Source organism: Aedes aegypti, chromosome 2, assembly GCF_002204515.2.
Source record: "Aedes aegypti strain LVP_AGWG chromosome 2, AaegL5.0 Primary Assembly, whole genome shotgun sequence".
NCBI classification, from domain to species: Eukaryota; Metazoa; Arthropoda; class Insecta; order Diptera; family Culicidae; genus Aedes; species Aedes aegypti.
The window spans coordinates 76259480-76277578 of record NC_035108.1 but is presented as its reverse complement, the minus strand read 5'-3'; the positions used below and the strand labels follow the sequence as shown (position 1 = coordinate 76277578).

Below are 18099 nucleotides of genomic sequence, written 5' to 3'. Positions count from 1 at the left end.
TAATGTCCAGCACTTCTACGGATCTGGACAGCGCATCGGCAACAATATTTTCTGAGCCCTTTCGGTGTTGAACCACCATATCATACTGTTGAAGAAGAATACTCCAACGGCTCAACTTTGATGACGGCTTCCATTTCGTGTTCATAATGAACGAAAGAGCCGAAGAATCTGTGATGAGGGTGAATCTGGTTCCTTCCACGTAAGGTCGGAACCGTTCAATCAATTCTAACGCTGCCAGACCTTCTTTTTCTGCAGCTTTCCAAGCCCTCTGTGGCGTGGTGAGCTTTCGTGAGTAGTATGCAACAACGTGTTCCGCCCCTTCGATTTCTTGTGTCAGTATGCCAGCAATCGCCAAATCGCTGGCGTCGGTCTGGATTTTGAAAGGCAAATCGAATCGGGGGTTAGCCAGAACCGGTGCAGTTATTAGTTTTTCCTTCAGAACGTTAAATGCTGCTTCTGCCTCAGCATTCCAGGTCACGATCTTCGGCTTACCCTTCAAGAGATCAGTCAGTGGAGTGGTCAAATCGCTGAAGCAGTCAATAAATCTGCGATAATAATTGACCATCCCCAAAAACCTCCTGAGTGAACGTACCGAAGATGGTCTCTCAAAGTTGACGATCGCTTCTACCTTCTCTGGATTGGGTCGAACTCCTTCTTTTGAGAGAATGAATCCGAGGTAGGGCAATTCTGCAACGCAAAATTTGGATTTATCTAAGTTAATCGACAAATTTGCCGCATTTAGTCGCCTTGCTACCTCTTCCAGAGTCCGCAAATGTTCTTCAAATGAGTTACTGGCGATGACAATGTCATCCAGGTATACAAAAACATTTGGCTCTAGTTCTCCATACCCTAAAACCTGGTCCATCAACCTTGATAACGTCGCAGGACTGTTAACCAGCCCGAAAGGTAGCCGGGTAAATTGGAAAAGTCCACGCCCAAAAACCCTGAAAGCAGTATACTTCCTGGAGTCCTTGTCCAACGGAATTTGCCAAAAAGCTTTGGACAAATCTATAGTTGACAGGTACTTCGACGAACCCAATCTGCCCAGGATTCTATCCTGGTGTGGTAATGGGTATGCATCTCGTCGGGTCCTCTCGTTCAATTTTCTTGCGTCGAGGCACATTCGTACCTTAATCTTCTGCTGTCCATCTTGTCCTTCGGTCTTTTTCATCACCGGCACGATCAATAACGCCCAATCGCTGCTAGATCGTTCTACCACTCCAGATGCTATCCACTTGTCCAATTCCTCGTTAACGTTTCGTTGAACCTCTGGGGACCAAGGGTATGGGTTCAATCGTACTGGAGACGCATTTTGAAAATTTTCCTCAAATTCAATTTTATGGCTAATTAATGATGTAGTCTCCAACGGCCCTCCTTCTACAAACGCTTTAAACTGTTTCTTGACCTCTTCCAGTCGATCATTCTGCTTTGGAGACAACCTGCAATCTTCTTCTATTTGCTCTCGTTCGGCTTCGGCAATTTCTTGGTCATCTAAGGAATTCTGAACCGTAGGTTGTATATTGAACAACTTCCAGAAGTTCATTCCCAGAATGAGCCGCCTCTTCATTGAAGGAGCTACCAGAGTAGTGAGAATCCGCGTTTCGCCTTCAAAAGTTACTGGAAGGTTCACGTAACCTTTCACTTCCAACCGATTTCCTCCCGCTGTCGTAACCTTCGTCGTCGTGTTGAACAGCTTCAACTTCAGCTTCCTAATCAAATTCTCGCTACCTGTTCCTAGGATTGATACCTGTGCTCCACTGTCCAACAAACCTATCAGCCGTAAACCCAAAACATTTATTCCAGCAAATGGTCGATTGTCTCCTTCTATAGCCACAAGCAATTCGCTGACATCCGAACAATCTGAAACGAATACTGTTGGAGGTTTTCTAAGCGGGACTCGACGACCTCCAACGCCGAACCCTTCGCGTTTTTTGCACAAAATGGGCAATTATCCCTCCTGAAATTAGGAAAACCGCAAACGGTACAAAAAACTTCCTTCGGCGCCAAACATACTGCATAGTAGTGAAACTTTCCTCTACAATTGAAGCATGTTGTCCTATCTGGAACCTTGTAACCTGCGACTCGCTTCTCTAATGCACCTCTACTAGAGTCTGGCTGATCTTCCCTATATTCTCCCTCTTTTCGAACTGACGGTTGCTTTGGTCCGGAAGTATCAGGTTTATCCTGAGGACGTTTCCAATTCGACTGATTCGGCTCTCTGGTCTGTGGTGATGGCCTCCAGGGTTTACCCCCAGACTGGTTTCGAGACTGGAAGGATTTAGCTGAAACTTCGTGCACTTGAGCAGGTTTCTGCGTCGATTCCTGGTCCCTGCCTCTATACATCCACATGTTGACTGAATCCAGCTTCCTGCCCCATTGTCTAAGGGCCTTCAAGGTCCGAACTCCTTTGACAACCAGCACGTTCTTGTAATCCGACCGAAGATTTCTGAAGATGATGTCGAATTTCCTCTCTTCCGACGGTGGGGCAGCCATGTAGCGGAAGATTTCAACTACAGCGTTGTAATAATCCTGAAACTTCTCCGAGCGTTTTTGTCTGCGTTGTGCAGCCTGTTGCTCATAATGGAAGTCCATGTCCGGAGGCTGAAACTCAAGTTTCAATTCTGCAATCAGCTCACTCCAGTTACGAAAATCGCAGTTTCGTTTTCCTTCCATGTACCATGTCCTGGCATCACCAGCAAACAGATGAATGGCCTCGTTGAACAGCATTCGTTTACTCAGTCCCTCCGCTTCTGCCATAAACTCTACTTCTTCAATAAACTTGTTCAACTTCTTCCCATCATCCTTCCCATCATAGCGCATCCGCCAGTCTGCTACTGACCGAGGCCTTCGCCTGAGACCTCGGGAGCTTCCCGAGTCTTCCTCCAAACTACTATCTTCTTCCGTCTCGCTATCTTTCTTGCCTTTCTTTACTGCATGCCTTTCCTTTTTCTTACCTTTCAAATGTCTTCCTAAGTCAGCTACGTTAAAGTCTTTTTCGTCTGACGCGATTGACCCAGCGGATTGTTTGTCCATTTCTCTCCTAAGATTGTTAAATTTTGTTTCCATAAAATTATCTATGTGATCTAACAGCTTTTTCAACATTTCCTCGGAATGAACTTTCTTTTTCGGTTCTTTAATCTTCTTTAACTTTGGCTCATTCACTTTTGCTTTCCTAACAGTTGACTTCTTCTTACGCATTTTCTTTTTCCGTGTGTCTTCCTCCGTACTTTTATTTGAACAATCTGTCTCCCTCCAATCTGAGTCGTCGCAATCTGTACCCTCGCGCTCTGAGTCATCTTCATCTTCTTCGTGCATACTAAGTCTCATTAAATCTCGATCTACTGCTTCAACTACATTAGTTTCTACAACCCGATTTTCAATCCGGAACGGAATCAACAGACTTAAAATCTCCTCCACTAAGCTATTCACATCAACCTTTTCTTTCAATCTATCTAATGGGTAATACAAGTGAATTAACCTGGTTTGAACCGCGGACATATCGAATTTCTTTGTTTTGCTATGCTCAAGCTTATCGCGAATCTTCACCAGCTTTTCTTCTATCTGCATCATCTCTCTCTTACAACCTTCCTCTGAATCTATTACTTTAATTGTAAAATCATTAATTTCGCGTTGTTCTTTCAGCTTGTGCCGCAATTTACGCTTTTTCATGTCACGCGATTCGCCACTAGAGTATTCCACTCCACGAATTATGAGTTCATGCTCCAATTCGTCATCAAGCAAATGGTCGGTGTTCATCGAACGGTATTGCAGAAGTAAGGATTCGAAATTTATTTTGTTAATTATTAAGAAGAAAATTTAATATTACTAACACTAGATACGAGTTCAAACAAATCAAAGATAGAATAAAAAACAAATATTTACAAAAATTCACTAACAACTTATACTAGTAATTCAAATGAAAATAAAAGTAGTAGATTTTCTTTTTCTTTTTGTGTTTTAGTGTTCAATTCAGGACCTTTTATTCAATTCAGTTACTAAACTAGTCAAAACGTGTTATTTGTCGAAGTTTTCTGCTAGAAATTTTAACTAATTTCACTGGCGCATAAACATTTGCGCTCTTTTCCGACTCACCAACTGGCCACTGTCTTTCAATTCGTAAAAAGGATCCAATTTATTTCGAGCGGTGTTGCAAAGTGCACGGATCCTACGCAAAGCATAAATTTGCGTACTCTCCTGCCGCCTGTTAAAAAATCTCTAGATTTTTAAATTCTACACGATCCTCCGATTACCTTTCGTGTGTTGTAGTTGGGCGCCAAGTTATACCCTAGCAAAGCTCGCGGGAAACTCTCAGTAGCAAGGGACCCCTCGAGCTGGGTCTCAAGGTCGGCTTACTACCGGGCAATCGGAGGGGCTTCACGAACAACGTGCAGATACTGTCACCTTACTTGGGTTATGGGATTTTAAAAAGGTGTAATTTGAGGAAACTAATGGCATTTATTGAAATTCTATTGTAAATGGGGTGTGGGTTGAATTTATTGAAAATTTATTGCAATTGTGGGTGTAGAGTGGGTGTAGAAGGTTTTGGGACACGTACCGGTACTGTTGGTGATGCTGATGTCTCGATGCCGATGGACGAGCGCTCGCCGACGATGTTTCTGCGGGCCGGCTGACTGGACCTCCGGCGGATTTCCCAGCAGGGTGATGGTGGTGGTGGTGATCGGAAAATTGACTGGTGGATCGGTGAGTAGATCGACTTGATGAAATGGTGCGATCTACTGGTCTCTCTGGCGTCTTCTCTCTTTGGCAAGCATCGACAGAGCCCAGGACAAGGCCGGATTGACTCTGCCGAGAGAGGTCCTCCTTTACGGTTAGAGCACCTTTGGGCCCGAGGAATCGCTCCTTGGTGATTATGGCCTCGCAAGACCAGAGCGGTGGTAATCTTTTACGGTTAGGCGTAGTGGCCAACTAAGGACCACTATGCCGAATCGTGTGCTTTCCCAACTTTCGTTGGAATACAAAATGGCGAAGTACCTTAAGGTACCACAAAAGGTCCTGTGAGGGCAACGGGGATGGGTTTTAGAAAATTACTTACTAGTCATATTCTAGTGTAGCGTAAGTAGTGTTAGGGAGAAAGTTATACAGGAGTGCAGTCCTACCTGATTGAACACTTAATATCACCCGTTTCACTTCACCACTCACTTGACTTACAACGTAAGGACACTTTTAATTTTTAATTTTACGATCCGAAGCACACGAACGCCAGAACTTAAGTGAGAGATGGCGAATTAATTTTGCGCCCCAATCCTTACAATCTCTCCTATTATGAGACGTGCATTGTTACCACCCCTTTTGTATGATCTTCTACGCCCGCCGAATATGTATGTTGTTGTACCCACTCAGTTATGCAATATGTCTCCCACTTGTACCCACTCTACTTTGTAATGCTTTAACAATTTTTGAATTTGAAATGACTAACCCTACTAATCAACATACAATTTTTATCAATTTACATTTAAATAACCCTACTAACCCAACACCTACTAACCAAAGAAATGTAACAGTATCAAAACATATAAAGCACACATTAAAATTCTAAAAATCCTGTAACACTCGGTTACAGAACGTAGAATAATATTGCTATTAAAGCTGCTTATTCTCATGCTCATGCTTATCTCACATTCGCTAATGTTTGCAAAGAACATGGTACAAGTGGGCGTAGAAGGGCAATATATTTCTCAGAGCCAGTGTTCTTCAAATCTAGTGAAATATTTTTACAACCAGAAGGATACATACATGTTTATTATTTATTGTTTATTAAAACAATCTGAGTTTAATTTTCAAGTCCTAAGTGCAACATTTTTTAGGTGTTTTTAAAATTGTAACTATTTGAAACACATTATGAAAGTTGTTCTTGTTAGAACTTTCTCTCATCAGAACTCAACATTATGGGTAAAAAACCAGGAGATTGCTGTTATGAAAACTCTAATTATAAAAAATGTAATACAACCAATGCTATGAACAATTAAAAAGATATTTGATAATTGTTCAAAACATTTTGATCGGCGGGTATACGCTGCTAAAACATAGTTTTGCAGCTTATTAGAATAAAAAATGATAAATTTACCAGAATTTCCATTTTATTATTTATTGTCCCCCCCCCCCCCTCGAGACATTTTGATGGAAAGTGACAAAAGAAGATTTTAAGATTTGTTCCGGCCTAATGTGGCCACTATATCAAGGAATTTTAAGAAAAACGCATCATTGTAAACTTTCTGATAATCGATTAAATTGAATAGTTATGTCAACTGCATTTGATTGATCCTACATATGACCATTTTCGGGTCCCCGGGATGCCTCAAATTTATGATAAAGTGCACAATTTTTATCTTAACATCTGCGTCAAGCCTATGGGAATGCATTTTAGTGAACTATTATGTTCGATCTTTCCATTTAGAGATTTTAAACGGTTTAGTACCTAACAAATCTAGAGCCGGTTCTTCAGGACATTAAGTCCGAGTGGTCGCATCTGGTACACTCTAAACGGTGCAAAACTATCCATTCATAATGGTGAATATAAGATCCTAATGGTTTATGCAAATTAAAATTATTGCCATTGGAAATAAATAGAGATAACTTGCCATATCCCAAAAAATCGCCTTTTCCTACCCGACTTGACCCAGTGACTCTCCGCAATAACTCCGGCTACAGGAGTATTCCCGAGTTCCTCTGGCCAATTCTAGAAACTAGATATGTGGGCCAGTATACTGACAAAAACTTATTTGAATCCATTAAGTATTCGCTGATTGGTAAGGATTTTAGTATTTTTGCTTTCACTCAGGCCTATACGGGTTAAACCAAACATCATCAACTCTGCTTTGAATATTTTAAGAGGCTATTAGTTTCTTAGAAGCCAACTATATGCCGTAGGAGAATTCGTTAAAAATTTCGTTGGAAATTTCCCAAATATAGCTTTATTGACAATCATGGTTACTTCGGGAGTGATTTGGATCGGATCCGTTCACTAAAATGCCGTTTTGTATATCTCTAGCTAGTTGAGATAGTGTTTACCGGTGTCCGCAAAACCAAGTATATTGCTTGTATATGTTTTAAAGTTCCAAAAAATTTGAGCGATAAGTAAGTTAATAATAATGTTATCATGTTCTTTGCAGTTCATTATCTACTGATCATTCAACATGGAAACGTCGTCTAAAACTCTAGTCATAACCAAAGAAGGCTTCCGAGCAATTCTACAACCAACTGCCCAAGGTATTCAAGCGGCTATTCTGAATTCATCGATTTCTCGTTGCTTTCGGGTTCAGCACGTTCCAGTTGTGGTCAGTCATCCATACAATCCACTTGATTTAGCACGAAAAGATGGCGCTCATTGGAATCCGTCCCATATTCAATTGCTATCCGTTGGCAATTCCTCCGTATTGTTCATCGGACGGAGCGGTCTAGTTGGAGGAGGAGGCGGGCATAGTTGTTCAAAGTGCGTTGCATACTACTGCGATCGGTGCCACTTCACGTGCCCCAATAGAAAATGCTACGATTACTGCGGTCATCGAAGCAATCACAATTGTGCATCCAGGGAAGCCGCTCAACGCCGTGAGCAGGAAGAACGCGAAAGGAGAAGACGAATTGCGATAGAGGAACGCGAACGCCAGGAGAGATTACAACGCGAACGAAGAGCTGCGGAAGCGCAACGGCAGGAGCAGGCTCGACTAGCGCGAGAACGACAGGAACGGCAGAAACAAGAAGAGGAGCGACAGGAACGGTTGCGGCTGCAGCGTGAACAAGAGCAAAGGGAAAGGAAACGACAAGAACAAATTGCTCAGGAAAGAAGGGAAAAAGAGCGGCTAGAGCGTGAAGAACGATTGAGACGAGAAGAGCAGGAACGACAAGAACAAATCGAACGCGAAAAGAGAGAAAAAGAAGCGATTAAATCCAAGTTGCAAGATGCTTTACAACAAACAACAGCCATACTTGATGAAGAACAAGACTATGTAAGTGAAGAAGAAACGGAAGAGTGCAAAAATGAGAACGATCAACAGGAAACGAGAGCTATTCATCAGGAAGGCCCGGTCGTGGCCTCAGAGACAGACTACGGTCAATCGTTTTCACAACTTACAGTTGACGAAACAAGACTGCTATTCGAAGCTTTAGATATAAGCGACACGACATCAAAGAAGTTTTCTGACCGAAACTATAATAATGAACAAACTTCAGAAGAATGGTACAAACAAGTTGAAATAATGGAATCAAGTCGTTCCAAGCTGATTGAAATGCTTCTGACGAGATTACAGAAGAACTTGTCAAACGATTTCAATCGACTAGTGAAGTATGCCATAGATAAAGAAAAAAGTCGTAAAAACAATGCCGAGGTTTTTGAAAAAGATGATCCGATTTCCAAAAAACAAATTGACCGCCAAGCTCGCAGAACTTATAAAAAACAATTACGCAGAGAACGCCGACATCAGCTGATCGCACAAACAGTCAAACACAAAGCATTTTTACAGCTATCGAAAGCTGTCAGAAGAAATTTGAGCAAGGTGAGAACGAGCCTGCTGCAACAACTTGTGGAGTTTGTATACAGAGGAGGCAAACTACAGACTCGTGTTATAAAACGGTTTCCAGTGGTTAGATGGATTGAGCAGAGCTTGATGTTCGAACTTATAGCCTATCCAAATGGAGAAATAGATGCCGTATTGCTTAACGTCTTTACAAATCTTTGGATGAGAATCCGAGAGTTGTTTGAAAACCATGATCGTCGAAAACTTCTTTATGCACTACGAACGGAACAACTGACTCGTGAGCTAACATTGTCGCACATAAATGACGTCTTGGGTATGGTGACTCAAGCTCAGTTCGTTGGATTAGACATTGTATGTAAGAGAGAGACGTTTTGGTACCAGAATCTGAAAAGATGCTGGATCAAATGTAAAATTTCTCAACAAGGTAATGCAGAAACTTATAATGAGTTGGTAGAACTACTTGTGAACTTACCCTGGAACAGTTTGATGACACAGCAGTTTCTAAATATCATCGCAGGTGAGCGAAACCAGCTATCGTTGTGCGACTTTCTGTACAAGGTCAGAAATGAAAATGTATGTCACCCCATAGTAATGGGCATAATCACTAATAATCTAGGGCATGATGTAACCATTTGGACTAATGACCTCAAGTATCATATTTTGATACAGGAAATATTCAAATTATCGCCTGCCGTTGCCCGCCATGTAGACTCAAAGCTAGGAAAAATTTTAAGAAAAGACTCCGCCAAAATTCACAATTTTCTTATATTAAATAAGAACATTCTAGGACCGAATATGACCATTTTTGCTACCATTTTAGAGAATGTTCTAACCTATCAAACAACATCGGACGTTTGGGATGAAATTGGAAAAATTATAAATACGGAAAAGAACCCAGATAAGTGGGCTTCAAAAGTTGACAATTATATAGTTTCGTCAATTTTCGGTAAAAGCCATGAGTATAGTTTAGAAGAATTAGTTGATCGTATTACCGGGTACAATTCAACGAACGTAGATCGAAATGAAGTAATGGAAGCATATATGTCAGTTCAAACCGCATACAATGCTTCAGTAAAGCCGTTTATAAGCTTCGACAAAAGCCTTCAAAATACTCCTATTTCCAAATATAAATCCCAGCAAATACAGTATTGGGCTGCATTTGTCAAATCAAACTCTGGTAACGTAAAACTGGAAGAAAAAATAGCGATGGTGATACGTGCTGTCGAACTTTGTCATGGATTTAAGCCTAGAGATTCACAAATTTTGTCATTGCTGTTGCTTTTGTCGACCAACGAAGACCATGGAAGACTCGCTCAAATCAACACCGGTGAGGGTAAGTCGATCATCGTGGCAATGTTGGCTGTAATTCATGCACTGAAAGATGTCAAGGTCGATATCGTTACGACATCCACTGAGTTGTCCATTCCTGAAGTAAAAAAGCAACGACCGTTTTTTGAAATGTTCAAACTTACGGTGGACGAAAACAGTCCGGATAAAGATAAGAAAATGGTCTACAGATGTGACGTTGTCTACGGGACAGCTTCCGATTTCCAAGGAGATATATTGCGAACGGAATTTCTAGGGAACGATTGCCGAGCAAACCGTAACCATCAAGTTATCATTGTAGACGAAGTGGACAGCATGTTGTTCGACAGTCGTACTCATAGCGTTCGTCTATCAGATGAGAATCCCGGCATGACTCATTTGGAAGTGCCCTTGGCTGTCATTTGGCAACACATTCATAACATCAATGCCCATATGATAGAGCACAATGGTAAGGTTTATTTTATAACCGAAGACTTCGAAGTAAATGGAAATCAGATCAAGTTGTACTCTGGAGAACCTTGGCAATCTGTGAGCACCGAAGTACACGATAAGAAAGAGTTCATTACAAAACATACTGAAGATCATTTACGAAAGTTACTGCGTAAGCTGACGGTTGATGAACAGAAGGAATACCAAGACTATCAAGCATTGAATCTACAAATAATGAATAAAGCAGAACAGCAATCACAAGCTAACGATGACGAAAACATGAAAGCCGAATGTGAAAAGATGCGCGCAGATCTAGTCAAGCTGCCGTGGAACAATCGGGATCCAGTCGTAGATATTCCTAAACATCTAAGAACCTTTGCTTTGAACCAGATTTCTGTTTGGGTGAAGAATGCAATACTAGCCAGCTGGGTATACAAGAAAGATGCCCACTACACTGTGATGAATGATAAAATTATTCCGGTCAACTTCAACGAGACAGGAGATCTTCAGACAAACATGATTTGGAGTGATGGATTGACGCAGTTTCTGCAGTTGAAAGAAGGCCTTCGAATGGACCCGGAAGGTATATCAACCAACTTTATCTCAAATGTGAGTTTTTTTCAACGATACGGTTGCAACATTTACGGCTTGACGGGAACTCTCGGAGAACAATCGACGCAAGATTTTTTGCAAACTATGTACGGTACAGATATGATCGTGATCCCGCCATACAAAACAACGTATATTGCAAACAACGAACTGTCAGGGTACCGCTGCAAGGAACTTGCTCCTTTGGTTCTATCTAATGTCAAACTATGGTACCAGAGTGTAAAAGAAAATGCTCTGTACCATGCACAGAATAATCGAGCAGTTCTTGTCATATGCAAGTTCATCACTCAAACTCGTAACCTGGCCAATATGTTGAAGAAAGTGTACGATCCCAATAAAATTTTCATTTATACGGGGGAGGAAACCCAATTTGAAAAGAACACTGTCGATTCGGGAGAAATCATTGTGGCTACAAACATTGCAGGCCGAGGAACCGATTTCAAGACATCGAAAAAGGTAGAGAAATACGGAGGAATGTGTGTATTAGTCACTTTTCTGCCAGAGAGCTTTCGTGTTGAAATGCAAAACGTTGGTCGAACAGCTCGCGAAGGAAAACGCGGAATGGCACAGTTAATTACATACGATGAGGGCAATTCATCGATGGAGATACTGAAGAAGCTGAGACAAAAGCACGAGGTTGAAGCTACCACCACAGCAATTAACGACGCCAAGAAGATGCTCATTCAAGACTGTTTGTTCAGTAAATTCTGCTTGCTGGAGAGCGAGTTATTGCCTGGCATGGATGATACGAGGAAAATGCACACATTAGATCTACTCAAAGAAGGATGGATCGATTACTCAGCAAATCGGCTAAATCCTCGGAAAATTGAAGAAAAGGCGAAGATATGGTCAGAAAAGAGTCATGAAGAATTTGTTACTGCTGCTTTGAAAAGTCTTACAGAAACTCAACGGTCTAAACTAACACAAAAGGATATGGATGATTTGCGATCTGATGCGACTCTAAAGGTGACTAACGAGTTGCCTGGCTTCAAGAAACGTTACATTCAAAACGTCTGGAACCAGTACTGTTCCAACCAATCGTCTTTGGTCAAACCGGATGATCTTACCACCTTTAGAAGTGGACAAAAGTTTTATCCGAAGTGCAGCGAGTTGGCTTTACGGTATGGCTGGGGTACATTTGAAAGAAAAGCTCTGGAAGAATCTTGGGGTCTTTGGTTGAAAAGCAAACACTTTGAGGATGACCAGATATCAGCTGAGGAAGCAACAGCCATTTTCAGAAATGAATTTGAAGATACAACCCAACAACGTGGTCAGTTGGACAAACTTGTGCGAAATCCATTCTTCTACGTTCTCAAGGGAAATGAATATATCGATTCTCGTCATTACGACAACGCAATCAAGTGCTATGATAGAGCAATTTCCCTGGATCCCGCATTTTCGGTGAATGCTCGTTATTGCAAAGCACAGGGTCTTCTTTCTTATTCAGAAAATCGAGGCGATAAACAAAACGAAGCGCTGATGGAACTGAGAAAAGCCGAAGATCTCATCAAATCCGTGTACCGTCCAAATCTGCTCACTTTCAACACATTGATAGGTCAAAATAAATGCCTAGAACAAACATGCCAGCACGTACAGCATCAGCTCGATATTCTAAGCCAGCAAGAAGAATACATTCGACAAGCTTGTGAAGTTATTGAAACGGCCCAAAAGAACAACAACAACGTCAAACTTACCCTGAAGAACCTGTACGACGTATTCTCCGAGGCAAAAGAAGACCACGGTAAAGCTATTCGTGAAGCATACGGCAATGGGCTGAAGAATCTTTTTACAGTCGAAGAAAAACTCCCAACACCATGGGGTAGCATTATCGCATTGGCGCTGATAGGCATCGCACAAATTGCCGTCGGCTGTCTGATAGTGATGTATACCGGAGGATCTATGGGTACGGGACTGATTGTTGAAGGAGTATCTGATCTAATCACGGCCACAACTGCAGCTATCAAAGGAACGTTCAGTTGGGCAGCCTGGGCAACTCAGAAAGTGGTGAGCATTGCCGTGTCAATTGTTTGCTCTGGTATTGCATCCATCAAGCAAACGGTAAAGGAAGCCGGAAATCTGGGAGTGGGGACCATCAGACAAGCTGGGAAGACTATGATTAAAAATTTGAAATCCGGCCTCCGCGATGTGTCAAGAACGTTTTACGATATAGGCAAAGGAGTTGTAACGCCACAAGGTGGTGTAGGTTTAGCCATAAAGGAGGTCGGGTTAGCATTGGGAAAAGGCGTCGTTAAAGAGTGCTTGGATGAGGCCGGAAAATATTGCACTGACCATTTATTTATGAACCAATTGGAGGAAGAAATCACTGCAATCGTTAGTGATGTACTGATAAGAGCACTTTCGATGAATGCCTTGGTAGTTAAAGCTCTAGAAGAAGATGAGCGCACTGGAAGCAGTTACTGGAAAAAACTATTCACAAAAGAAGGAATGAAACTGCTCAAAGATAAAGAGATCAACAAATGTGTTGAAATGTTCAAGAACATTGCAAAAGGTGTCGCAGCTGGTTCAATCCCATTTGCCGGAACAGCCATGAATGTCGTCGGAGTAGGCAAATGTTTGAACGAACTGAACTCGTACACAGAAAACTTCGTCAAAAAGTTTAACAAGGTTGTTAAATCCTACGAGAAAACCATCAATGACCATGATGACGAATCCAGCAAGTCAAATTCTAGTGCGAAATCCCAGTCGTTTACTGAGATAAACCAGAATCAAGCAAATGCCCATAATATTGCTCAAGCGCCTGATATTGATTGCGAAAATTCCGATATCTTTGTGAACAAAGTGACGGAAGATACAGTATATAGTTCTAAGACATCACCACAGACAGAGCTTCGATCAACGTATCGAGAAGCTTCAACTCCTAAAACGCTAGCTAATGCATTCAAGGGAACAATCGCTGGCAAATTAACGGCTTCTATTCAGGAAAACATAGTCAGTCCTGCTATGAGTTATGTTTCTTCTCGAGTGACCAACGGTCTGTTTGCCAGTATGGAACAATCGGTGACAAATCTGAGAAACGAAATCAAGACTGAACGAGATGCCCGCAGCAAATCGAATGCCATGGCAAATTCTGCTTTGGAAGAGCCGACACAGCAAGACACTCAACAGCTCGGTCCTGAAACTACCAAGATGATAGAGGCAATCTCTAAAGATGATCACTTACATGATACTACTAGCTTAGCTCTTTCCGCCGGAGCAGTCAATTCTCCAATTTACGTGTACGACGAGAAGGGAAACCTGAAGTACATCGTGGGAAGCAAACTACCTGGCTCACCCATAAATATCAAACATTTTTCACCATCTAAGGATCACCCGGTAGGGCATTTCAGTCCGTTGGACCCCAACCTCAAAGTGACTCCATCAGGAACCAATTCTTGTGCCTTAGATGCGGTTGTGGCTCAACTTAGCTCTACGCAGAAAGAAGCACTGCAAGTCAATAATGCGGAAGATTTGCGCAAAAAAATGGTTCAACAAATCAAAAGTAATCCCCATCGAGCCGAACAAATGTATGAAAAACGTGCCCAACTGGAAAGGATTGCTCCGCGTAGAATTTTCGCTGGCGGTTTGGAAACACAGTATGTTCCGACGCAAGACAAACGCGTGTTCAAATTCAACAAAAAATTTGAAAGCTATCGACAAGTTCTGGGAGATAGAATCAGACGAGATTCGAATTCTATGGAACACGCAATGACAAACCAAACACAGGAACATCACTTGATCCACCAAACATTGAAGACTCACAAGGCCATCACCGAGAGTGGCTTCCATATTCACGATCCGATCAATGTGATAGTGTGTCCCAAGAGTGAGGAAATTCGTCAACAGCTAGGCACAAACCGCTCAGTTCACTGTGGTCGTCATCCTAAGGAACTAGTTCGTGAACTGAGAGGCAAATTGGAAGTCGCCTGGAATCTGCACAAGAATAATCGTGTGGCACTGAAAGCTGCCGTTTACGAGATTGCTTACTCGGAACGAGAACTGGTGCGATCAGGCGAAAGATCTTTGCAAAAATAACCTGAAATTTCAGCCCAATTAGAAAATTCGGCATGCATTCGAAGATATCATAGAAGTCTCTAGCTTTTGAAAGATTTCGGAAGATTTTTTTCCAACTTAAGCGTATTCAAGGATAAATTCTTGAAATGTGTTCTGATTGACGCCTGGCATCTCAAAAATGCAGAAAATCTCCATGGAACTTACGTTACTCTGCCAAATTACGGCAGAATAGTTCGGAATGTCGTTAAGCAGCGAAAGTACTTTTTTTTTTGTACAAATTTAATATGGTCCTAAAGCCCTGTCCCAATGTTAGTGCCAAACGCTTGAGTTTAGGCCAATAACACATGTTTACTCAATTTTTTTAATGTTTTCCGTTGGTTTGAGTCCAAAAACATTGTTTTATGTTTTTTTTTTATTTTGTCACACTCCTTGGCTTTAACTCAAATTTTGGGTGTATTTTGTTTTCGTGTCCCTTCCGAAATGTCAGATAAGAACAACCCCACACGGAGAAAATGAAGTACTCAAAAGTGAGTTCATTACACTCAATTCGAGGGGTTCGTGCGGCATAAGTGATCGGTGCGTAGCTGTTGTGAAAAAATCGGCATTGGAGCGGAGAATTGGACTTTTTAAAGCGGTGAGTTTTTGTAAGCTGTTTTTGTGTTGTTTTATTCGGCAGCTCACGAATGACGATAATTTCGTAAGCATTTATTTCATTTAACGATAAAACCCATGTCATATAATATTTTTGTGAAAGATGTGATTTACATGGAAGATTATAGTTCAAGGAATATGTTGAGTGCAGTGAAGTTAACTCTTGTTCCGTAGATAAAGTGAAACAAGGACAATAAGTTAGTGCTGCCGAAAATACCCTCAGGGTGCCGAAGCCATCATTTACCCTACTTACTTTGAAAAATCATAACTCAAGAACGAAGCATCGTAGAAACAAAGTTTTTTTTATGAAAATGAAAGCAAATTTTCTAAGGAATAGAAAAAAATGTTAACTGGTAAAAGTTTTCCACAAAATTTTTCACCGTTGAGAAAATCTGTAAAGAAAAGCCGGGAAAACTATGTTCCAACTCGTGTAAGATTGTGTTGTGCTGTGTGTTTTTATATTTTTCGATTTGTAGATTTCAAGAGCGAAAACTGTTTTTTTTCATTTTTGATATTTGCTCCATTTTTACTTGGGCTTTAAATCCACTAAGAATCTTTCCAGGGCTCTACTAAACATCTGTACGAGAGTCCTAAGCTCTAAGTAGTTGAAAAAATTTTAACAAATAAACCCACCAGAAATTGCTCAAAGATAGTTATTCTCAGGAGTACGAGGACGATTTATTCAAGAATCATTCCCAAATATTGTTTCAAAATTTATTTTTTTTTTAATTTTTCCTCGACTCAGCGTCTTGGTGGTCTTGCTGAAACTTGACCTCATTTCTGTTCTGTTCAAATATCGGCTTTCCTTCGACATTTTCCTTCGTCATTTTTTTTAAAGGTGCTCACATGCACATGGTGCCATATATTTTGAATACCGAGTGTTAATCTTAGTTTCATTAAAAGCCGGTTTCAGACACACCGTGAGAGAGCTAGGCACACGCATCCTAGGCTTCCAAGAAGGGGTTTGGCAGTAGTTTTCCTGGCAAACAAATATCATGCGCATCGTTTTCTGGTTTGGGGGTGGTGCTTGGGGTTTGTCTGTTTATCCCGAGGAGCTATTTTCAGCTCCTTGTAGTTGGGTATCTGGGGTTGGACTGTCGGTTGACTGCAGGAGGAAGAGGAGAGCTATTCCCGGTGGATTCTACCGTTGGATCCTCCTTGCGGGGAGAGGATATTTATGCGACGCATTGCTCGTTTTCTATTGACAGCATCAGGCTCCTTGTTGTCTTTCGTGTTTTATTGAATTTTCTACGGTTTGCGATGGTGTAGTCAGCGAATACGGAGCTAGAGTTTAATTTATTTTGTTTGGAATTTTCAACTGATCGAGTTTTTGCTGTTCCGTGCATTGTTATAGAATTTTCTGAAATTCGTTAAGAATGTTGAGAAGAAATTATCAGGAAAACTGTTTTTATTTTGCTAGTATTTTGTAGCAAATGTCAATAAACCTTTGCAAAACAAGTCGTAGTAAAAGTTTTGGATTTGTTACAGAAAAAAAATCTAAATTATATACAGTTGTCACATTTATTTACAAATATTATAAGGATTCCTCCACTAATCCTCTGCTTTTGAAATTGCTGGTCGTATTCATTTAGGAATCGTAGAATCGTTGAATAGCTACAAGAAACCTAAGTGAATTTATTCAAGAATCCTAGAAAGGTTCTTTTTTATGATTTTTGAACAAATTCATTGGGAAAACTGCAAGGATCCGCTTGCTGGGAATCCTAGAAGACCATCTCATGGGACAGTCCTTCTTGCTAGAAATCATCTAAAATTCCTGTCCAGAGAGTCCTGAAAAAATCTCTCTGATGAAAACCTAGAAGTACCATTATGTTGAGTATCCTTGAAGGTTTTTTTTTAAAATTACTATTACCCTCTGCTGGGAATCGTGGCAGGGTTCCTCAGCTATTTTTTTAAAGGATCTTTCTGAGCGGTTCCACGCCGTTTCGCAAACCCGATTATTTTTGTATTTTTTGAATCGCCTGAAAATTTGCATACAGATTCTCTATGACCAAAAATGCCATTATGCACTTTCAGACCGCCATTTTGAACCTCTCCTTATTTTTGAGAAGGGCGTATCGGAAAATGCATGGCAAATCTTTATAAAACTGTAACTCGAAAACGGTTTGTCCGATCGATTTGAGATCTTCTACAAAGTTGTAGGTATTGCTTAGGACTATATGGAGAAAAATATGCACGGTCAAAAAAGTTACAGATTATTTTTTATTTCAAAAATAAATTTTAAAATCGATTTTCTCCAGAAACGCGGTTTTGATTTTTTTTATATGTTTTAGGGGACAACTTATGTGATTTATTGCACAATGTTTCAAAATGGAAGAATTATGGGTTGTAGGACATTCCCAGAAAGTCAAACCCCAGAACGACGTTCCCCAGAATGACGTTCCCCAGAAACCCATTCCCCAGAATGGGACATTTCCCAGAGGTCCATTCTCCAGAATGGGACATTCCCCAGAAAACCATTCCCCAGAATAGGACATTCCCCAGAATGGGTTTTATACGTTTGTAAAGAGTGGAAAAAAATTGGTAGTTTAGTTTTTTTTTGTCGTTAAGAAATGTACCTACT

The 18099-nt window shown here is 41.0% G+C and overlaps 1 protein-coding gene across 2 annotated transcripts in view; it reads left to right on the top strand.

Annotated features, from left to right (window-relative positions):
• The window catches only part of LOC5576417, a 33734-nt gene extending 18579 nt beyond the window's left edge, over window positions 1–15155 (top strand). For both annotated transcript variants that reach the window (XM_001656070.2, XM_021841264.1), the window contains exon 2: window positions 7131–15155. In XM_001656070.2, coding sequence (XP_001656120.2) covers window positions 7155–14888 — 7734 coding nt within the window. In that variant the 5' untranslated portion in view covers window positions 7131–7154 and the 3' untranslated portion in view covers window positions 14889–15155. The remainder of the gene's footprint in view (window positions 1–7130) is intronic.
• Window positions 15156–18099: the final 2944 nt, after the last annotated feature.